The sequence below is a fragment of the Phyllobates terribilis genome, unplaced genomic scaffold, assembly GCF_046119375.1.
Source record: "Phyllobates terribilis strain yellow unplaced genomic scaffold, ASM4611937v1 Scaffold_5__5_contigs__length_657084704, whole genome shotgun sequence".
Taxonomy (NCBI): Eukaryota; Metazoa; Chordata; class Amphibia; order Anura; family Dendrobatidae; genus Phyllobates; species Phyllobates terribilis.
The window spans coordinates 595,487,376-595,511,966 of record NW_027362765.1 but is presented as its reverse complement, the minus strand read 5'-3'; the positions used below and the strand labels follow the sequence as shown (position 1 = coordinate 595,511,966).

Sequence of the window (24,591 nt, the reverse complement as noted above, 5' to 3'; positions counted from 1 at the left end):
TAAGATCGAAAAAACATTGATGTTTTCTTTGACTTGCAACCCAATGCAATGTTGGACAAGTTATTATCTATTCACAGGATAGCTGATAACTAGTGTTGAGCGAGTATGTTCTGTTCCGAGTATGCTCGGGCCGAGCTCCGAGTATTTACAGCTGCTCGGTGATATGGTTGAATCGCTCCCGTGTGCATGATTTGCAACTGTTTGACAGCTTTATTACATGTGAGGAATGTGTAAGAAATAGACATTCCTCACATGTAATAAAACTGTCAAACAGTTGCAAATCATGCACACGGGAGCGATTCAACCTTATCACCGAGCAGCTATAAATACTCGGAGCTCGGCCCGAGCATACTCGGCGAAAGGGTTATCAGAACATACTCGTTCAACACTACTGATAACTGATTGGTGGGATCAGCATGTCAGCAGTGCGCCTGCTCAACCGCTGCTCCATACAGTCTATGGGCTCCAGGAGAAGCCAAGTGCCGCTCTCAGCAGCTCCTCAAGGAATGGATGGAGCAATGGTTGGGTACGCGCACTGCTGATCCATTCTAATGGGGACAGAAATTCTGCCAACTGGGGGAAGGTCCCAGCACTTGGACCCCCACTAGTCAATGTTATCACCTATTCTGTGCATAGTTGATAACTTGTTTTCACAGGAGGACTCTTAATACAGCATTTTGATCACACAACTTGATATTACTTCAGTAGAGTTTAGGCAGTAGTGTGGAAGGATAAGGAGAATTACTGTGAATAGGAAAATTCTTCACCTGGAAATATAGCTGTGAATATAGTCAATACTAGACTCCACTATACTAACGTCACATTCTTTATACGTCCAGAATAATGAGCTACAGGGCTTTGTGGATGGGCATCATGTGATGGTCGCTGTTGAATTCCACAAATGGGGCAATATTGACTTGCTTTGGTCCTTCATCACCACTGTTTTGCTAGGCATAAGAGTCATGGTAGTCAGCAGCTCTTCATCGTGATAACAACCCATATCTCAGTTTTCTGGACTTATGAGTGTGACAATGAGGGATATGCTAACTATATATACACATTTATAAATGCATATATTAATTCTAGTTTTTCAAGGCAGAGAAAACATGTAGAAAATATTTTAGCAAGCAGCACTTCAAAGGCACCTTCATTGCTTCTAACGTTAGCTTAGTATATATGGGTTCTCAATGTGTCTGTATGTGGTTGCTGTTGTCTACCAATTGGCCTCCATGACTTCTACCATAACAATTTACTGGCTCTTAGACCAAAGAGTCAGACAACAGTCAACCTTTTAGAAAATCTGTAGCGCTAGAATGTGGCATGAGTCATCACCATCTCATTTTAGCGAGATGTAGTTGGTGGGGCGCTGACAGATGGAGTATATAATGGCACCCAGTGCCCATTAAAAACCCACAGATTTATAAACACCCATTAATTTGAGAAAACAGGGCCCTGCCCTTTTTTATATTAATAATAGTAGCATATAATGGGGTTAACCCTTGTGTCAAAAAGGCTTATATAGTGCATGTATAAATTCTGGGTTTTGGTGGCCATTCCAGCAGCATAGGGTTCTTTATTTTTTATAATAAACAATAAAAATAAGAAAACACGTATCCCTTTCTAATTTATATTTTTCATAAGTGCTTAAAGCATGAAATATATATATTTATATAATTATATTTATATACCAGTATTTTTTAGTCTTGTAAAAGATTATGTACAAAAAAATCAGCAGACCCCCAACCAGCGAGGACTGTCTTCCTGACCATAACATTCTGCACAATACAAGAAATAACAAACATAAAAAAGCAAAATTCCTGTGTGCTTCAGGCGATCGAAGAATCTCCTCTCAGGCTCTGTTCAGAAGCGTTGACCTGTTTGGAGACAAAAATAAATTATAGACTTAACTGACAAGTAACACCCAAGGGAGCTCACGGAGCAAGGAGGAGTAACACCCAAGGGAGCTCATGGAGCAAGGAGGAGTAACAACCAAGTGACCTCACAGAGCAAGGAGGAGTAACAACCAAGTGACCTCACGGAGCAAGGAGGAGTAACACCCAAGGGAGCTCACGGAGCAAGGAGGAGTAACGCCTAAGTGACCTCACGGAGCAAGGAGGAGTAACGCCCAAGTAACCTCACGGAGCAAGGAGGAGTAACGCCCAAGTGACCTCACGGAGCAAGGAGGAGTAACGCCCAAGTAACCTCACGGAGCAAGGAGGAGTAACGCCCAAGTGACCTCACGGAGCAAGGAGGAGTAACGCCCAAGTGACCTCACGGAGCAAGGAGGACTAACACCCAAGTGACCTCACGGAGCAAGTAACACCCAAGTGACCTCACGGAGCAAGGAGGAGTAACACCCAAGTGGCCTCATGGAGCAGGGAGGAGTAACAACCAAGGGAGCTCACGGAGCAGGGAGGAGTAACAACCAAGGGAGCTCACGGAGCAGGGAGGAGTAACAACCAAGTGACCTCACGGAGCAAGGAGGAGTAACAACCAAGTGACCTCACGGAGCAAGGAGGAGTAACGCCCAAGTGACCTCACGGAGCAAGGAGGAGTAACGCCCAAGTGACCTCACGGAGCAAGGAGGACTAACACCCAAGTGACCTCACGGAGCAAGTAACACCCAAGTGACCTCACGGAGCAAGGAGGAGTAACACCCAAGTGGCCTCACGGAGCAGGGAGGAGTAATACCCAAGTGACCTCACGGAGCAGGGAGGAGTAACACCCAAGTGACCTCAAGGAGCAGGGAGGAGTAATACCCAAGTGGCCTCACGGAGCAGGGAGGAGTAATACCCAAGTGACCTCACAGAGCAGGGAGGAGTAATACCCAAGTGACCTCACAGAGCAGGGAGGAGTAGCACCCAAGTGACCTCACGGAGCAGGGAGGAGTAACATCCAAGTGACCTCACGGAGCAGGGAGGAGTAACACCCAAGTGACCTCACGGAGCAGGGAGGAGTAACACCCAAGTGACCTCACGGAGCAGGGAGGAGTAGCACCCAAGTGACCTCACGGAGCAGGGAGGAGTAACACCCAAGTTACCTCACGGAGCAGGGAGGAGTAACACCCAAGTGACCTCATGGAGCAAGGAGGAGTAACACCCAAGTGACCTCACGGAGCAGGGAGGAGTAACACCCAAGTGACTTCACGGAGCAAGGAAGAATAACACCCAAGTGACCTCATGCACCAAGGAGGAGTAACACCCAAGTGACCTCACGGAGCAAGGATGAATAACACCCAAGTGACCTCAAGCACCAAGGAGGAGTAATACCCAAGTGACCTCACGGAGCAAGGAAGAATAACACCCAAGTGACCTCACGGAGCAAGGAGGAGTAACACCCAAGTGACCTCACGGAGCAAGGAGGAGTAACACCCAAGTGACCACACGGAGCAGGGAGGAGTAACACCCAAGTGACCACACGGAGCAGGGAGGAGTAACACCCAAGTGACCACACGGAGCAGGGAGGAGTAAGACCCAAGTGACCTCACGAACCAAGGAGGAGTAACACCCAAGTGACCTCACGCACCAAGGAGGAGTAACACCCAAGTGACCTCTCACATTGTAGGAATATTATTGTTGGTATCATTATTGTAGCCGTATTTCTAATATGCCACCATATCTGATAAAAGCAATGTAACAAGTAACTAAAGAGTACTGTGAAGCTGGTAACAGAAAATCATCAGCAGTAGACATGGCGGTATATTTTTTTTATAATGTACATTTGCTATACGGAGGAAAGGTGGATGCTCGTGGTTAAGTAGTGATGATAACTTATAAAAAGGTCCTAAATATATAGGAGCAAATAACCATAGAAAGCCAACAAATACACTCCCATTCATAAACAAATGATTTTTTATTGAAAAAACAAACAAACAAGTATATACAAAAAAAAATTTTTACACTAGAAATCAATTAAAAGGAGTTTGTACTGCAGTAGACACAGGCAAGTATGAAAATGTTCTGTCTGTCCAAAAATTCTTATAGACCTATCCATTCCTAGTTATAAACCCATGTGGAGAAAATGCATCACATCTAAATATTTCACAAAAAAACAGGCGTTATGTCTCCATCTAGTGGCCAAATATGTATATGTATCAAAATACAAAAGAGTTTTGACCTAAGCTTGATATAAATCATCGCAGTACTCACTATGTACTCAAAGGGGGACAAGTTATATGAAAACTATATTGTAAAGTGCAAGTGCTGATACATTAAACAACCTCATTCATGTGAGAGCCACCTAAGAAAATACAAGAATATCTACATACAGGAGATCTCACTGACCAAAGTGCCCCAGGGTTGAAAAAGCCTATAAAATACAAAGTATAAAATGCAAATGCATAGATAATCAGGCAATATAGGAGCTCTGGAGCATTAGATAGGAAGAAAGAAGTTATCCAAAGGAAACTTATTTCAAAGGACAAGAAGACATGTTCATATTTACTACCTGTGAACCCTTTAACGCATGTTTCGCGGAATCCTTCATCAGAAAGGGTGTCAGGGGTTTTGTATTTTGCTACATATTTGGCCGCTAGATGGAGACAGAACACCTGTTTTTTTGTGAAATCTTTAGATGCGACGCATATTTCCACATGGGTTTATAACAAGGAATGGATACGTCTAGGATAATTTTTGGACACACATATTTTCATACTTACCTGTGTCTACTCAAGTACAAACTCCTTTTAATTGATTTTAAGTGTAAAAAAAAGATTTTATCATAGACAGAAAATGATGACTGTACCTGAGAGTCTTCCAGCTGTCCTTTTCCATGTGATTATCTGGACCCTCATTTTCAAAGGAAGCCACAAACAGAGCTGCAATGATAGAACACTATACTGTAAATATAGAGTACTTTTTATGCACATAAAGACATAGCTAAAATTGGGCACTTAAGTCTAGAGACACAGACGGGACTGGCACAGCAACAAGATCAGTTTCTAAATATTCTCCTGTGTTGCATTTTTATATGTAGAAATGAATAAAAATGCAACAAAAATATCTAATATACTTGTATGCGTGCTTATGACCTGTGTGCATTGTTATACCTATTACGCCCTATATGCACGCTTTTACAGTTGTGCTCAAAAGTTTACATACCCCGGCAGAATTTTTCCTTTTTTGACCTTGTTTCAGAGAATATGAATGATAACAAAAAAAAAGTTTTCTCCCCCCATGGTTATTGGTTGGGTGAAACCATTTATTGTCAAACTACTGTGTTTTCTCTTTTTAAATCTTAATGACAACCAAAAACCATCTAAAGGACCCTGATCAAAAGTTCACATACCCCAGTTCTTAATACCGTGTATTGCCCCCTCTAACATCAATGACAGCTTGAAGTCTTTTGTGGTAGTTGTGAATGAGGTTCTTTATTTTCTCAGATGGTAAAGCTGCCCATTCTTCTTGGCAAAAAGCCTCCAGTTCCTGTAAATTCCTGGGCTGTCTAGCATGAACTGCGCGCTTGAGATCTCCCCAGAGTGGCTCAATGATATTGAGGTCAGGAGACTGAGATGGCCACTCCAGAACCTTCACTTTGTTCTGCTGTAGCCAATGACAGGTCAACTTGACCTTGTGTTTTGGATCGTTGTCATGTTGGAACGTCCAAGTATGTCCCATGCGCAGTTTCCAGGCTGATGAGTGCAAATTTGCCTCCAGTATTTGCTGATAACGTGCTGCATTCATCTTTCCTTCAACTTTTACTAAGTTTCCTGTGCCTTTGTAGCTCACACATCCCCAAAACATCAGCGATCCACCTCCATGCTTTACTGTAGTAATGGTGTTCCTTTCATCATAGACCTTGTTGACCTCTCTCCAAATGTAACATTTATGAATGTGGCCAAAAAGTTCAATTTTGGCCTCATCACTCCAAATGACTTTGTTCCAGAAGTTTTGAGGCTTGTCTCTGTGCTGTTTGGCGTATTGTAGGTGAGATACTTTGTAGCATTTGCGCAGTAATGGCTTTCTTCTGGCGACTCGATCATGCAGCCCATTTTTCTTCAAGAGCCCCCTTGTTGTGCATCTTGAAACAGCCACACTGCTAGTTTTCAGAGAGTCCTGAATTTCAGCTGATGTTATTTGTGGGTTTTTCTTTGTATCCTGAACAATTTTTCTGGCAGTTGTGGCCGAAATATTTGTTGGTCTACCTGACCGTGGTTTGACCTGATTTTCCATTTGTTAATCACAGTTTGAATGCTGCTGACTGGCATTATCAATTCTTTGGATATCTTTTTGTATCTCTTTCCTGTGTTATACAGTTCAACTACCTTTTCCCGTAGATCCGTTGAGTGGAACCATGAGTGGAGAAAAAGTTTTTTTGTTATCATTCATATTCTCTGAAACAAGGCCAAGAAAGGAAAAATTCTGCCGGGTATGTAAACTTTTGAGCACAACTGTACCTATTACGTCCTGTATGCACGCTTATACCTATTATGTCCTGTATGCACACTTATACCTATTACGTCCTGCATGCACGCTTATACCTATTACGTCCTGCATGTACGCTTATACCTATTATGTCCTGTATGCACACTTATACCTATTACGTCCTGCATGTACGCTTATAACTATTATGTCCTGTATGCACACTTATACCTATTACGTCCTGCATGCACGCTTATACCTATTACGTCCTGCATGCACGCTTATACCTATTATGTCCTGTATGCACACTTATACCTATTACGTCCTGCATGCACGCTTATACCTATTACGTCCTGCATGTACGCTTATACCTATTATGTCCTGTATGCACACTTATACCTATTACGTCCTGCATGTACGCTTACACCTATTATGCCCTGCATGTACGCTTATACCTATTATGTCCTGTATGCACACTTATACCTATTACGTCCTGCATGCACGCTTATACCTATTACGTCCTGCATGTACGCTTATACCTATTATGCCCTGCATGTACGCTTATACCTATTATGTCCTGTATGCACACTTATACCTATTACGTCCTGCATGCACGCTTATACCTATTACGTCCTGCATGTACGCTTATACCTATTATGCCCTGCATGTACGCTTATACCTATTATGTCCTGTATGCACACTTATACCTATTACGTCCTGCATGTACGCTTATACCTATTACGTCCTGCATGTACGCTTATACCTATTATGTCCTGTATGCATACTTATACCTATTACGTCCTGCATGCACGCTTATACCTATTACGTCCTGCATGTACGCTTATACCTATTACGTCCTGCATGCATGCTTATACCTATTACGCCCTGCATGAACGCTTATACCCATTACGACCTGTATGCATGCTTATAACTATTACGTCCTGTATTCACGCTTATCTAATATGTACTGTATGCACGCTTATACCTAATATGTCCTGTATGCACGCTTATACCTAAAATGTCCTGTATGCATGCTTATACCTAATATGTCCTGTATGCACGCTTATACCTAATATGTTCTGTATGCATGCTTATACCTAATATGTCCTGTATGCACGCTTATACCTAATATGTTCTGTATGCACGCTTATACCTAATATGTACTGTATGCACGCTTATACCTAATATGTCCTGTATGCACGCTTATACCTAATATGTTCTGTATGCATGCTTATACCTAATATGTCCTGTATGCACGCTTATACCTAATATGTCCTGTATGCACGCTTATACCTAATATGTTCTGTATGCATGCTTATACCTAATATGTCCTGTATGCACGCTTATACCTAATATGTTCTGTATGCACGCTTATACCTAATATGTTCTGTATGCACGCTTATACCTAATATGTACTGTATGCACGCTTATACCTAATATGTCCTGTATGCACGCTTATACCTAATATGTTCTGTATGCATGCTTATACCTAATATGTCCTGTATGCACGCTTATACCTAATATGTCCTGTATGCACGCTTATACCTAATATGTTCTGTATGCATGCTTATACCTAATATGTCCTGTATGCACGCTTATACCTAATATGTTCTGTATGCATGCTTATACCTAATATGTCCTGTATTCACGCTTATACCTAATATGTCCTTTATGCACGCTTATACCTAATATGTCCTGTATGCATGCTTATACCTAATATGTCCTGTATGCATGCTTATACCTAATATGTCCTGTATGCACGCTTATACCTAATATGTTCTGTATGCACGCTTATACCTAATATGTCCTGTATGCACGCTTATACCTAATATGTCCTGTATGCACGCTTATACCTAATATGTTCTGTATGCACGCTTATACCTAATATGTCCTGTATGCACGCTTATACCTAATATGTCCTGTATGCACGCTTATACCTAATATGTTCTGTATGCATGCTTATACCTAATATGTCCTGTATGCACGCTTATACCTAATATGTTCTGTATGCACGCTTATACCTAATATGTTCTGTATGCATGCTTATACCTAATATGTCCTGTATGCACGCTTATACCTAATATGTCCTGTATGCACGCTTATACCTAATATGTCCTGTATGCACGCTTATACCTAATATGTCCTGTATGCACGCTTATACCTAATATGTTCTGTATGCATGCTTATACCTAATATGTCCTGTATGCACGCTTATACCTAATATGTTCTGTATGCATGCTTATACCTAATATGTCCTGTATTCACGCTTATACCTAATATGTCCTTTATGCACGCTTATACCTAATATGTCCTGTATGCACGCTTATACCTAATATGTTCTGTATGCATGCTTATACCTAATATGTCCTGTATTCACGCTTATACCTAATATGTCCTTTATGCAGGCTTACCTTCTTCTGTGTAAATTGGAGATGTTAGAAGGTAGGCTTGAATCTTCTTATCCTTTTCAAATGGACATTCTACCTGTTTCCAGGTCAGGAAATCATGAATTTGTCTGGAAATTTCCGAAAACTTCTGTATAAACAAAAATACATAAAAACTGTAAGAATAACAGAAATATACAGCAGCACTCATCTAGTTAACAATTCCCAGAAAACAGACCTTGAGGTTATGTGCCAGAAGCACTGCTCTTTGAAAGTTCATTTTTTAATTAATTAAGAGCTGGAATAGTCTAGCTCCTTTATTTTTTTATTGAAAACCTAAATGTTTCCCCCAGAGCTCCTGTAGCTGTTCATACAAGGGGCTGCATTTTAGTAATCCACCTGCAGAGGGAGTAAGAGCCCTAGTAAGATCTCATAGCCTGTAATTGTCATTACTCAGAGGTGCGAATGATTCGTGTTTCACATAATATATTCTGCCTGGTATCAAATAGAAGTGTTTCTTTATAGTGTCTGATGCCTTGTAACAGTGTAAGAATTACGCTAGTGCAAAAAAATACAGAACTTAATAAATGTCCAATTCTGTAGTCCTATGGTCAAATAACCATGTTACATTTTTGAGATTCTTGCTATGTAAAATCTAGTAGCGTGAGCCCATGCCGATCATACTACGGCGGTGCTATTGCCAATTCCTCCCCATTCATTTGTTAGCTTCCGTCAGGCAGCAATGTGAGCATTATGGCCACTAGCCCCTGGGCTTACCTTAAAGTTAATGTGTCCATTTGGTAAACGGTTGGAGTGGATCTTGTGGAGGAAGAAGATGTCTTTGATAAACAGGTTGAACACTGGGATGACGATCTTCTCCCGGCTGCTGTTGGCGCTCTGGGACCTTTGTGTTGCCCCTTGAAGTGCGGTGCGGTAATTGCAGAAATTGCTGGATGGATCCATATGATGCTGCAAGCAACAAACAAAAACACTTCAGTAAAACTAAATGTTTAACAATGAATCTTATGGCTTGTTGCTGCATGTTGTCCGTGCATTTTTGCATGAAAAAAATGCAGCGCTTTACAGTAGCAGCAAAATAGACTGAATGACTGTAGAGGGCAGACAACAGACCTCAATGAAGAATAAGTGAAGGCTCATCACCATCTCTTAGGGCTGGTAATGAAGAACGGTCAGATTTTTACAGCTGCACATAGTGCAGGTGGATAGAAACTCTCACTTTTATATACTCTCTCATATTTCATTCGTCTTACTTTTATGCTAAAAGTATGTTCCTGGCTCAGAATTAAAAATGAATGGGAAAAAAAATGCACTTATGTCTCCAAAAGCCAGTTATACTATTTACTATTGAACCCTAATGGGACAAGCAGCTAGCTACTTCCTTCTGCCCTGGTGTCACCGTTCAACTACATTTCCCAGCATTCCCTATATTTTCACTTTTCTTTAATTACAGGGGTTATAAATCAGTCTTCAGGCCCCAGAATGTGCAACACATTGCTGTAAAATTCAGATTCAATCACAAAACCTCCAGACACCGAGAAGGATAAATAAAAAAGTTGGCTCAAAGAGAATCAACACCTTCAGAACATTTTTTCTTACTTACATGCATGTATTTGTGGCTAAAACTATTTTTGTGAAATTGATGAACCTCATATAGACTGTATGTTGCACTGGCATGGGCTACAGAATGAGTTAACTGAGAATCTGTCAGTGAGCTCATGAGTTTATATCTCTTATCTTTCTTCTTCTGAGCTCCTCTCAGCCTGATTTATGGCCACAAAGTTCAGTTCAACAATCATGTTGTCATCAATCAGCTGAGAGAAGCTTAGAAAAAGGAAGATAAGACTTATAAACTCCCCAGTCAAAAATAGTCTCACTGACAGATTCATAGATTTTTACTTAACTCATTCTGCAGCCAACAATAGACAATACACCACAGAACATTGTAAAATGTTTAATGAAACACAATTGAAAAACTTATTTTTTAGCCCAAAATTTTTGATGCATTAACGTAATAAAAAATATTCTCCAGCAGGACTCCATATTCTTTAAACTGATGATGGAACAGGTTTACTGGTGAAACAATATCGTTTTTGATTGGAGGTAAACTCTGAGGATACATTGTAAACTGGTCCCATTGCCAAGTAATCTACAGGATGAAGTCACAATACGCTTCCTGGATTAAGACTGTAATACAATACACTTATTAGAAAAGAATTCTTTACTAACCTCCAACACATCAAACTTAGCCGTTTTGACTTTTGACCATGTTTTCTTGAGCCTTGCCACAGGACTGAGGTTCATCCCAGCTGCAAAACATCACACAATTCATTTACATTATAACATCATGCAAGAAGAAATGCAATAACCTGTGAATGGAGAATTAAAGGGGTGGTCCGAAGTCAAACTCCATTTCATTCTAAATCCCGATCTATTTAGTGCCGTAATCTAAGCTATTTTCTAGTATACTCATATTAAAAATTCCCTATCCTTCCCTACCTACACTATCTAACGGCTATTCTATTTTTTCCTATTTCCTGTGTGGTGATGCTTTGTTTGAGTATCGATACTCAAAACGCGTCATCAGAACTGGGGGCGGATTCTGTGGTCACCGTGACAGCCCCTGCCCCCTCCCTGAAATGAAGCATCATCAGTGACGCTAATTTCAGGGGCTCGGCTAGTCCCTACTGTGTCCCTCCCTGCGAGCTGTGTACAGTGTGACCTGCACAGTGACAGTGCCCACTCTGATCAGTAATAATCAGCCGGCAATAGAGTGGTGTCAGAATATTCGGCATGCAGGACACCAGTGTTGTCACTAGCGAGATCGCGCTAGTCTCCTGCCTCCCGGGTATTCTGACACCGCTCCATTGCCATTACTGATCTGAGCCGATAACAGAGCGGACACTGTCACTGTGCAGATCGAGTAGTGCACAGCTCGCAGGTAGGGACACAGCAGGGACGAGCACAGCCCCTGAAATGAGCATCACTGATGATGCTTTGTTTCAGGGATGGGGCAGGGGCTGTGACAGTGATCAAAGCCTCTGCCCCCTGCTCTGATGACGCTTCATTTAAGTACCAGCATGCACTGGGATTCTCAAACGAATAGTCATCACACAGGAAAAAGGAAAAAAATAGAATAGCAGTTAGATAGTGTAGGTAGGGAAGTATAGGGAATTTTTAATACAAGTATATTAGAAAATAGCTTAAAATTACAGCACAAAATAAATTGGGATTTAGAATTAAATTTAATTTGACTTTGGACCACCCCTTTAAGGATAATAAAGTATCTAATGAACTAAATACGTAGGCCCCGATTCATCTAAGCTTTTAAGTCACAATTCTGGTGTAAAAAGCATTGAAACGTTGCAAAACTTTTGCACAACTTGGAGTTGCACAAACATTTTGGGACTTTGGGTATTTTCACGCAAGAGTTTTGGTGTAAAAGCTTTGATGAATGGGGGTACGTTTTGCCCAGCTCTGACAAAATTAAGGCAAAATCGGCGGACGGGAGCACGTGGTGGGTGTGATGCCACGGCTTGTCATAATTCATTCTTACGCCAGAAACCTTACTCCAGTCCTTGATGCCTCTTAATGAATCAGAAGTGTCTGACTCTAGCACGCCTTTTTCATCAAGACCAGCGTGAACATCGGTAGTCTTAATGAATCGAGGCCTTAGACTTCTAATCCAGTTATTATACATGGTATAGGAAGACCTGGCACCTTGTCCCATTTGTTCCACATGGTGTGATTCATGACTGGTCACTTGACACTGCATGGTAGCAGTGACGATTCAACATGAGAATTGGGCCTGTCTCTGGGTGAGCCCCTATAGTAACTATATGGCCATTGCCTATTTGAAAAACATCTTAATACAAACTTACAAATTATGGCCATCATAGAGTTGAAATTGCCGATATTGAAACACTCCCGGGCAACGTCTATGAAGAACTCCATCACTCTTGTTCTCTGCTTCTTTTTTACAACCTGTGAGAGATACAATATATCAACGATTTTCAGTGAAAATATGAATATACTAAATATATACTATATTTAAATAAACTTATATAATCTCTATCAGGTTATAAATGTATTAATAACCTAACTCTACCATGAAACCTTCTGTGCCTTCATATGCATGTAACAGAGTATGGAGTCAGGTTTGATGACTGAGGTGAGCGGAGTAACTTCACGTTATAGGGCCCCGATGCAAAATCTGATACTGGTGTCAGTGGCACCTTTGGACCAATCCAGACCCCATAGCTATACACCTGCCCATAGCAGGAAATGTGGCCTTCCACTTAACAGTAAAAATAGTCATCTCAAAATGTAGGAATTACAATCCTATTATTTTACAGCTTCAGTCATCAGTACTATAGAGAAAAGTAAGCCTGGGAGTTGGGTGGAGGTCAAGAAGAACGTGACGTCATTCCTGTCCAAATGACTTGTTAAAATGATTCTGGCGGTAACAAGTAGAAATAATATGGTCCTGATAAATGACTCATTGTGCAGTGGAGAGAGACGTCTGTCTATGAATCGCCTATGTGCTGGAGATGTAACTAAAGGCAAATACAGAACATCTAGGAGCAGATGATCATTTACAGGATCTGCTCCCAATGTGGCATTGTTACCCATGTTCTGTTACATCATTTAGATCCTTCTATTAATCCATATATGTGGTTTTTCAGACTGCATGCAGGATTCACTATAGGTTTGGTTGATGTGTATCGAGGATAAGCGACATACAGATGCACAAAACATTGGTTACGTTTTAATAAAAACTGTGCCTGGCTCCTAGGTTTTCTAAGAAAATAGCATGTATAATTGAAAAGGAAGTTAAAGTGCGCAGATCTTTGTCACACCACAAGACTCGAGGACCTGTAGTAATAGCATGAAACAGGAAACTTGTAACTAAAGCAAAAGGTCAAAACAGAAGAATCTTTTTTCATGCAGTAATATAAATGTAGAAGTGGTGAATTATTCCTTGATAGTTATGCCTCCAGTTATGTGAAAAATTATTGTCCTATGTAAAAGGCAGTCATCATATTATCCTCAAGATCCCACCACTTGGTCTTTCAGAACATGACTTCCTTGGTGGATTTAGTTATTGGACATTATCACATCATCCTGCTCAATAATCGCAATATCATGAGCTTGGTGCCATTTGTCCGTATGCTCTCAATGGGGAGAGGAGAGTAGGCTGTGACTGGACACCTCTGGCAATGGCCTATGCCCCTGAGAACAGAGTTTGGAGGACCACCTTTAGTAGGGTGCTAGGTGTAATCACAGCTAAAACTGGCAACTTGGGAGATCTTGTCCTGATCACTAAATGTGTATGTTTGCTTGTTAGTTCCATATATTCATTGTAGGAAACCTTTTCATTTGTGATTACATCTCCAGTTTACTCTTTCCATAGGCTAGCCCACTCCACCAGAAGGACCCTACAAAGTTCTGTGATTGTGTATTGATTATGTTACCAAAAAGAAGGCAGCAAAACTCACACAGAACAGAACTAAGTTGTATGGTACCATGTCAAACGGACATTCCTTACAGAACCCACCTTGCATATCTCTGTGGCCACCAGCATACTGAGGCAGTTGAACCAGTTGTCATAGGCCTCTAGGTTATAGGTCTTGGCGACATCACTTCGGCACTGAGGAAGAATAGAAAATACAGAATATTGTTAGGAGGAAGGATACATGGGGAATGTTTTATGGAATTTCTGATAATGCAGCTTCATATTTAGAATAAGTTAGAAGCCGGAGTCCACTGGATGCTGTCAGATATATCAGAAATACAGAGTACTGCGTGCAATGCTTGGTGTATGAGATTAGCACTAGTATAGGTAGTCTGGGATAACTATCAGTAACATACCTTATGGTTATCCAGAGAGTCCATGTGACTGATTATCTGCATTAGATCTTCAGGGTAAATGTTTCCTAGTCGTTCCTGTTACAGAACAAAAGCCATAAGTATCAAGATGTCAATCTTCATTTCTATTTTTATTCTTCTAAGGGTTTAGTTGCATAGCATAGCTATGGGCTGACCTATCCAGCAACGATACTCACTAGTTCGATTGTCGTCAGCTGTTGGGCCAAGACTAGTGGGTCTCCGCACACACTCAAAATATCTTTTTGTGCAGACTGGGGCTTGGCTTTGAGAATTGTCCCTTTGTCCATGACTGGCTGTCGGATCTTTTCGCGAATTTCCTGATACTGGCCCCGTGTGGAAAGAGCTAACAGCACATTCTGGGTCATCTGACTGATGCTCTTCTTGATTGTACCATTCTCCTACACAGGACATGAAGAACAATATGTCAAATCATTGAGTGATACAAACTATGGACTAAATGCTTATAAACATATACCGGAATACTGCGTCTCATAGATGTGGGCTAAAGTTTATCATCATAATGAGATGTTGTAACCAAAGAAGTAACACAGGCAGTGCAGAGGTAACAGTCAACTGAGGTGCCCCAGGGCTCTGGTGCCATACATAGAACACGGGCATTAGAAGTGTCAGATGGTAGCTGGGCGTTGTAACCACAAACTCCATTATGAGGTATATGTAGACAAACCGATTGTCCAGAAAGTAATCATGGGGTCGCTAGTGAGCATCTAGTTATTTCAGAATTTTATTCTCTTCTTTTGTCATCATTAAAGGCTCCCATGCAAATGAGATCAAAGTTGGAAAAACCCAAGACCATTTGACTATTTTAATGTGTAGGAAGTCTCATCTTTGACTTCAAGTAATCCCTAATCGATGATCTTAGGGGAGGAGGAATTAGGTGTCTACCAATGGTCTATTTCCCTCTCCCCATTTGATACACAGGCACACTTGATGCGAATATGTGTGGGGCATTGGATTAATAGCAGTCGGCTGAATAAGTGTTCAGACAACTTACTGCTCAAACACATCAGGAACCACAGGTTGTCTATATGTTTTATGAATACAGTTTTACATAGCAAGGTCATAGCTAACTGTAGAAATGCCCAGCAAGCATATTGTTTTGTGAATTGACAAAAATGAGTCTGTGAATACAAATGATTGCATTGTTGATGAGTAGCCGGGTGCATTATGCTTCGCGGCTGGAGCACTAGAAGGGGCAGATGGTACAATGATGATGTCCAGAGACAGCGCTCGGCCTGTACGAGCTCTAACACTGGGAACAAAAGCCGCTTTCTTGTTGCTTGGCTTACGCAGGCAGCAGGAAGAGTGGATGATAAATGAAATGGAGACTAATTGCGTGAAATTATCTGTCTTTCTTCATCTGAAGTGGTGCAGGGCTTCCAGTTCTCCCACTGATAGCACAGCTCTCCCGCCGATACCATCTTTTTGGTTTTAGATTATCACAGTTAAAAAACAATCAAGTGGATTAACCCTCTCAGTAATTGTTATAACAAACCATGTAATGAAATGAGAAAGTCACTGTTATTCAAGAGAGAGAGAACATCCAAAAATATCCCTCGTCTTATCACCTCATCACATTGTGTGATCCGTTGTGCAATCTCCTTTAGCTCCTTCCTGGCCCTTTCATCCTGGAAGTCGAAAGGAAATGTCTCAGTCCATTCCCTCAGCAACTGGATGATTTTAGCAGCAAAAGACTTCAGTTTTGCCTGTATTAAGATAAATCACATTTATTTATTTTACTTACATGTCGCCATCATATTCCGCAGCGCACTACAGACATCATCATCACTGTCCCCATCGGGGCTCACAATATAGATCCCCTATCAGTAGTCTATGTAGTGTAGGAGGAAACCCACGCAAACACGGGGAGAACATACAAACTCCTTGCAGATATTGTCCTTTGGTAGGACTTGAACCCAGGACCCCAGCGCTGAAAAGCCACGGTGCTGCCCATAGATAGAATATACAGTGTAGAGGACCACTGAAGATATGCATTGTTTACTGCCTGAACGTCAGATCAGTGTCTGTATGTGTGAAGTATAGGCAATATGGTGGTTTGGACTGACCCACAGGTGGAATGTCTGATGAGTCTGGGTCCTGACACAATAATAAGGTCCGGCCAGGTCCTTGAGTGGCATAAAACACCCTAAAAGTGAATCACTTGCATAGTTGTCGACAGTTTCAAATTTGTCAGAACTATTCTAAATTTTCAAAAAAAAATCCCTGCAAATTGGAGCATGTTCATGTCAGAAAAGATGCTGGGAGTCAGTAAATATTAACCTATAGATATCCATTTGACCCTTTTAATTGTGTGCATGGAAAAAAGGAGCCACCAACATCAAATCTGGCCAGATTCACATGTACGTGGACATTGTACGTATACTCACACTGGTTAAGGGCTCAATCGCAGATCAGTTTTTATCGTACGTGTTCTCCCATTTCATTTTGGCACATTCATTTGCATTAGTATTTTACTACACAGGGAGGCATCACATTGTATGTGGAGCACTGTGGGGGCATCATACGCTGGGTGGGGAAACCTACTATGGGGGCGTCATAGTGTATGTGGATCACTGTGGGGGCAACATACGCTGGGTGGGGAAACCTACTATGGGGGCGTCATAGTGTATGTGGATCACTGTGGGGGCAACATACGCTGGGTGGGGAAACCTACTATGGGGACGTCATAGTGTATGTGGATCACTGTGGGGGCAACATACGCTGGGTGGGGAAACCTACTATGGGGGCGTGATAGTATATGTGGAGCACTGTGGGGGCAACATACGCTGGGTGGGGAAACATACTATGGGGGCGTCATAGTGTATGTGGAGCACTGTGGGGGCATCATACGCTGGGTGGGGAAACTTACTATGGGGGAATCATAGTGTATGTGGATCACTGTGGGGGCATCATACGCTGGGTGGGGAAACCTACTATGGGGGCGTCATAGTGTATGTGGATCACTGTGGGAGCAACATACACTGGGTGGGGAAACCTACTATGGGGGCGTCATAGTATATGTGGAGCACTGTGGGAGCAACATACGCTGGGTGGGGAAACCTACTATGGGGGCGTCATAGTATATGTGGAGCACTGTGGGGGCAACATACGCTGGGTGGGGAAACCTACTATGGGGGCGTCATAGTGTATGTAGATCACTGTGGGAGCAACATACGCTGGGTGGGGAAACCTACTATGGGGGCGTCATAGTATATGTGGAGCACTGTGGGGGCAACATACGCTGGGTGGGGAAACCTACTATGGGGGCGTCATAGTGTATGTGGAGCACTGTGGGGGCATCATACGCTGGGTGGGGAAACCTACTATGGGGGCATCATACTAGTTGTTGTGGACACTGTAGGGGCCATGAATTGGATGCCATACGGTATATGAACAGTAGAAGAAATATTTCTCTGTGGGTATATATAAAGGGCTGGCTTAGCATAAAGTAACATAGTTTTTTTTAGTTTTTAAGGTTGAAGGAAGACTAAGTCCATCTAGTTCAACCCACAGCCTAACATGTTGATCCAGAGGAAGGCAAAAAAAAACCATGTGGCAAACACTAAGCTCCACATTGGGGAAATTGTCGTTGTATATTATGCACCCCATAATATGGGGTGCATAATATATTGTTATCTTTGAATGTTGGGATGTAAGGCATTGGAGGCAAGCTGTGCCAGCCATTAATGGTGATGCTCAGTCCCCGCTGACTGTAGAATGAATGAGATCATTGCTTTACACTGATGTGGATGAGCAGAGAACTCGTGTACAAGCCGTCAGTGTGCTCTATAGATAGTGACAGGGCAGAGTAGAGGAAGTGGTGTAGGCTGCCGCTGTACAAGTAGAATATTTGCGTTGCTTCCTGTGGAACAACACTTGTCACACTACGTAAGCATATAACTTCCCATTGGACTCCCCCTCAACCCTCCTACAATCTTTATGTCACACATAGCACAGCATCAAAATAATAACAGGGGCGTAAGGGAAATCCACAATAAACTTTCACTTCTGCAGGCTGGAAACCCCCGAGAAATGGCATTATACTGCTCCTTATGAGCGGCGTAGAACGGTGCCAAGAACGAGTGTGAGAACAGGAGTGGGCTGCTGCCGAGCAGTTGCTAAGAGAGTATGACGTGGCTGAGATGAACCCCGGGGGCACAGTGTCTGCTGCACAGCAGCTTCTCTGCATCCTAGTACAGGATTTGGCGATTACATTGTCTGCTTTGTAAAGGTAGCAGCAGGCGGTTTAGTTTCCACTGTCCATGGCTCTCCTGCACCCTCCGCAGCCTGGTTCCTTCATAAAGAGCCAGCATTACAGTGCAGACTGACCCTCAAGAGAGATCAGCCAGAGGACGTATCGCTGTAACAATGCAGATCTGTACTCCATTCAAGACAGGAGGGGACACAAGAACAATACATGGACCATTTACAGTCCAATAGCTCATCATAATGCACAATTCTACATGATTTGGGGGAGCTAGCGGCCCCCTCACCTCTTGGGCCCCTGTGTATCTGCACACCAATGGTATATCTGGCCCTGATTCAGGATCTATAGAAAGCTGGGTGAGAACTGGTATCAGCACTGTAGTGGTACATACAAGTGATGGTTACTCAATATATGTTATCCATGCAGGACACGAATATAATAGGATGATTCACACAAAGGTCAATCAGAAGCAGCCGGGAACCCGGCCGATCTAGGAGAGGAATGCTGAAGGGTAGTTATCAGAGCATACTTTTCTTTTTTTTTTTAAATCATGGTGGGCCATTGAAAAGACAAAATAAATGGTTGGACAGCGCCTCCAAAATACACGATTTCCACCAAAAATGCAGCAGACATTTATGTAGGCATTTTATTACCAAGATAAAAAAAGATCTGTCACAGGAAAATGTTCTACAACATGCTATATACGAAAACAAAAATCACGGGACCGGAGAGCCCAAAATAAATGAAGAAAAATGCCTGATGGAAAAACACATTGTTTTACAGCTACCAACTGCGTTTTGGAAATGCAGTAAAAATGGGAGGAAAAACACAACCAGGATTTGCTGATTTGTGAGTGAAGGCCCCGTACTGGCAGCATTGTCTGCCTGCACACAGCCACCATGCAGCCAGTATGTGACCTACACATCATGTATGGCCAGCTGCAGGTCTACACGTCTCTTCAAGTTAAGGAATAATGACCAGTGATATGTTCATTCTAGCACCTGATCATAAAATCTGATACAATCTCTGCTGTAGTTTTGTGTGACCCAGTGGCCATGAAGACGAGTGATCCCCTGGGATGGTGCCGACCTGCGCTGTGCCTCCTCCAGTGTCCTCACCTTGTCAGCTTCCACTCCAGCTTCCAGCTGTTGCTTCTGTTTGATGCAGATCTGTCCCACTTTTGCTAGAATCTCATGGGGGTGGATAAACACACGTGCACTCAGCAGGAAGGTGAAGATGTAGGTTCTCTGCGGGGAAGAAGTACAGGTTTCAATATAAAGATCATGTTCTGCTCATAGTCATTATCCTGATATAGGATATAATTACATGGATCTGTAGACTAGTTTGTGATTTGTGGCCCACAAGGCTCAGCACTACCTGTAATGATGGATAGGCCAATTTACTAGAAACAAAAGCGCTCAAACCTGGGAAAGCCATGTCTGCAGACGTGCTTTATATAGCAGACCATATACATTACAGGAAGCCTGTCACCCAAACCATGGGCAACAGAGCCTGGAAGCATGATGGCAGAATTGACCAGTGACTATTGGCAGAAACAGGACTAATCAGGCTACCCCAGAAACAGGACTAACCAGGCTACCCCAGAAACAGGACTAACCAGGCTACCCCAGAAACAGGACTAACCAGGCTACCCCAGAAACAGGACTAATCAGGCTACCCCAGAAACAGGACTAATCAGGCTACCCCAGAAACAGGACTAACCAGGCTACCCCAGAAACAGGACTAACCAGGCTACCCCAGAAACAGGACTAACCAGGCTACCCCAGAAACAGGACTAATCAGGCTACCCCAGAAACAGGACTAACCAGGCTACCCCAGAAACAGGACTAACCAGGCTACCCCAGAAACAGGACTAATCAGGCTACCCCAGAAACAGGACTAACCAGGCTACCCCAGAAACAGGACTAACCAGGCTACCCCAGAAACAGGACTAACCAGGCTACCCCAGAAACAGGACTAATCAGGCTACCCCAGAAACAGGACTAACCAGGCTACCCCAGAAACAGGACTAATCAGGCTACCCCAGAAACAGGACTAATCAGGCTACCCCAGAAACAGGACTAATCAGGCTACCCCAGAAACAAGACTAACCAGGCTACCCCAGAAACAGGACTAACCAGGCTACCCCAGAAACAGGACTAACCAGGCTACCCCAGAAACAGGACTAATCAGGCTACCCCAGAAACAGGACTAATCAGGCTACCCCAGAAACAGGACTAACCAGGCTACCCCAGAAACAGGACTAACCAGGCTACCCCAGAAACAGGACTAACCAGGCTACCCCAGAAACAGGACTAATCAGGCTACCCCAGAAACAGGACTAACCAGGCTACCCCAGAAACAGGACTAACCAGGCTACCCCAGAAACAGGACTAATCAGGCTACCCCAGAAACAGGACTAACCAGGCTACCCCAGAAACAGGACTAACCAGGCTACCCCAGAAACAGGACTAACCAGGCTACCCCAGAAACAGGACTAATCAGGCTACCCCAGAAACAGGACTAACCAGGCTACCCCAGAAACAGGACTAATCAGGCTACCCCAGAAACAGGACTAATCAGGCTACCCCAGAAACAGGACTAATCAGGCTACCCCAGAAACAAGACTAACCAGGCTACCCCAGAAACAGGACTAACCAGGCTACCCCAGAAACAGGACTAACCAGGCTACCCCAGAAACAGGACTAATCAGGCTACCCCAGAAACAGGACTAATCAGGCTACCCCAGAAACAGGACTAATCAGGCTACCCCAGAAACAGGACTAACCAGGCTACCCCAGAAACAGGACTAACCAGGCTACCCCAGAAACAGGACTAATCAGGCTACGCCAGAAACAGGACTAATCAGGCTACCCCAGAAACAGGACTAACCAGGCTACCCCAGAAACAGGACTAATCAGGCTACCCCAGAAACAGGACTAATCAGGCTACCCCAGAAACAGGACTAATCAGGCTACCCCAGAAACAGGACTAATCAGGCTACGCCAGAAACAGGACTAATCAGGCTACCCCAGAAACAGGACTAATCAGGCTACCCCCGTCTTCTCACTGCTCTGCTCCAAGTGATTGACAGGTCTCTCCCTATGTATACACATGGTGTAAATCAACTAGAGAGGTGGCGTAAGAAGCCGGACGGGGGCAGCACCAGATTAGCCATATCCCTGTGTATAGTCCTTCTGTAGGCTTTTGCATCTATGTTTAATAGAAAAACATATCTGGCTGCAATCATGCAACCTGGCTCTGATCCATACTGCCCGGGGTTAGTGACGCGTTCTGTTTGAGACAAAAAAAAGGCTGCGCGGCACTCCTGTAATTGTGGGTGCACAAATAGGATTCCACTCCACAAATAATGTAAAAAAAGATTTGGCAAAATTGATGCAAAGAACGTAATTTGTATTTTATTAATACAGGTTCATCCACTGTATATAAAACAATTTGATGTTCCAGCCAATCAAAACAGGGGAACCTTTAAAAATTCTTAAATCCTAGAACAGTGCTGGAGCTATGCACTGCTGTGCTGGAGCTATGCACTGCTGTGCTGGAGCTATGCACTGCTGTGCTGGAGCTATGCACTGCTGTCCGGGAGCTATGCACTGCTGTCCGGGAGATGTGCACTGCTGTGCTGGTGGAGATGTGCACTGCTGTGCTGGTGGAGATGTGCACTGCTGTGCTGGTGGAGATGTGCACTGCTGTGCTGGTGGAGACGTGCACTGCTGTGCTGGTGGAGACGTGCACTGCTGTGCTGGTGGAGACGTGCACTGCTGTGCTGGTGGAGACGTGCACTGCTGTGCTGGTGGAGACGTGAACTGCTGTGCTGGTGGAGACGTGCACTGCTGTGCTGGTGGAAACGTGCACTGCTGTGCTGGTGGAGACGTGCACTGCTGTGCTGGTGGAGACGTGCACTGCTGTGCTGGTGGAGATGTGCACTGCTGTGCTGGAGATGTGCACTGCTGTGCTGGAGATGTGCACTGCTGTGCTGGAGATGTGCACTGTTGTGCTGGAGCTATGCACTGCTGTGCTGGAGCTATGGCGTTCTCTTTAAGGCTCAATTAAGTTAAAATGCGACCTCAATAATTGGACCTTCTCTGACTCGATGGAGACGTGCACTGCTGAGCTGGAGACGTGCACTGCTGAGCTGGAGACGTGCACTGCTGAGCTGGAGACGTGCACTGCTGAGCTGGAGACGTGCACTGCTGTGCTGGAGCTATGCACTGCTGTGCTGGAGCTATGGTGTTCTCTTTAAGGCTCAATTAAGTTAAAATGCGACCTCAATACTTGGACCTTCTCTGACTCGATGGAGTCAGAACCTTGTTTTTCTGGCTTCACCACCCTGGAAATAATGGCACCATGCAGAATCCTAGAGAAATGGGATAACGGGCCAGGTAGAACCAGTGAGCCTATATGTTGTCTCCAGCTTTCTAAAATAAAACTGAGTTATATAAACTTCTGCGTTTTGCTGAACAGACTTTTCGGGAAAGTAATGGTCCTTTCGCTTGCGTCAGTAGCCTGGAGCGGTGTGGTGACTTGCCAATCATGCCATCCAGCTTCTGACTTTTGATAAAGGGTAGAGGGAAGGATTGTGGGAGAGAAAACTGCTAGTGTTTGCATTACACCTGTAACGTGCCCTCAGGGACCGGCTCCCATAAATGTGTGGGACAGCATGAAATCCCACTCCTGTGGGCCCCGCTTCTGTCTGAATTTGTCTTGGCTCCACACCGCACTGTGTGTTTGCTTCCAGTTTGTTTGCTTTAAAATGCTTTTTTCCCACAGTCAGCGCAGCAAACCCTGGCGGCGGTCTCTCCCCTGTGACTGGAGTGGGTTTTCTCACTGCTAAGGGCTGGTCTGCGCTTCAAGAAAGAGACAGCTTACAAACGCACAGTGCTTCCCAGAATTTAGCTGTGCTTGTACTGTACCGGGATGGATTCCTTCATTAGTATAATAGTAATAATAGACTTACTAATGCCGTCACATTCCCTATACAGGCAGTCACCAAGCTCCTTTACTCCTTCCTGACTGTGTGATCAGTCTTTACTGCAGTTATAGCATTCCTAGCAACGCAATCAATCATGCGATCTTAAGGGGAGACATTGGACAATTCGGTGCGGGGTTATTGCTGCATGTGGGCAGGAATTTGATTGTGTCCTAGAGAAAAGCTTCTCTGACCTTTCACATCCGCGGGATATTTGTAGCCGGGTTCAGAGGCCGCACATTCTGTTCTGACACCAGCAGAAAACAAGGGCTAAACAGGGGCCGGTAGACAATGAAGTCATTTAAAGGGTTACAAAAGCAAAGATGTCACACACTGAGGCGCTTCAGGCAACAGGAGGACGTTATCAAATATACTGCACATGTCCAGGACACTGCGGGGCACCAGGATGAGGTAGAAGTGCCAGGCAATGGCATGTCATAAATGGCCGCTGCCTAATGGCCTCTAACACACCGGACCCCCAGAGAAGGGCAGAACATAGAAACTGTAGCCACTATAAAGCAAGGAAGCAGTTTACTTACATCCGGATAGTAATCCACCGTGGGCACCAGCTTCTCAATCAAGGCTTCCAAGGAGCCAGACACCAAGCAGCCATCTTGATATACTGGATCTCCACATTGCTCTCCCATTTCCGGCTGCACCTGTCCACTACAGGCAGAACCAAGCATGCTGGGAAATATCGGTGTCTGTGGCATGCTTTCCTAGGGG

At 43.6% G+C, this 24,591-nt stretch overlaps 1 protein-coding gene across 4 annotated transcripts in view; it reads right to left on the bottom strand.

Annotated features, from left to right (window-relative positions):
* Window positions 1-277: 277 nt before the first annotated feature.
* Window positions 278-24,591, bottom strand: part of RASGEF1A (RasGEF domain family member 1A) — a 743,923-nt gene continuing 719,609 nt past the window's right edge. For all 4 annotated transcript variants that reach the window (XM_073685995.1, XM_073685998.1, XM_073685997.1 and 1 more), the window contains 12 exons: window positions 24,405-24,584; window positions 19,994-20,122; window positions 16,237-16,374; window positions 14,827-15,048; window positions 14,633-14,707; window positions 14,319-14,411; window positions 12,643-12,745; window positions 10,991-11,070; window positions 9,521-9,712; window positions 8,771-8,894; window positions 4,744-4,816; window positions 278-1,874 (listed from right to left, as the gene is read on the bottom strand). In XM_073685995.1, the coding sequence (XP_073542096.1) occupies window positions 1,850-1,874; window positions 4,744-4,816; window positions 8,771-8,894; window positions 9,521-9,712; window positions 10,991-11,070; window positions 12,643-12,745; window positions 14,319-14,411; window positions 14,633-14,707; window positions 14,827-15,048; window positions 16,237-16,374; window positions 19,994-20,122; window positions 24,405-24,578 (1,428 nt within the window). In that variant the 5' untranslated portion in view covers window positions 24,579-24,584 and the 3' untranslated portion in view covers window positions 278-1,849. The remainder of the gene's footprint in view (window positions 1,875-4,743; window positions 4,817-8,770; window positions 8,895-9,520; window positions 9,713-10,990; window positions 11,071-12,642; window positions 12,746-14,318; window positions 14,412-14,632; window positions 14,708-14,826; window positions 15,049-16,236; window positions 16,375-19,993; window positions 20,123-24,404; window positions 24,585-24,591) is intronic.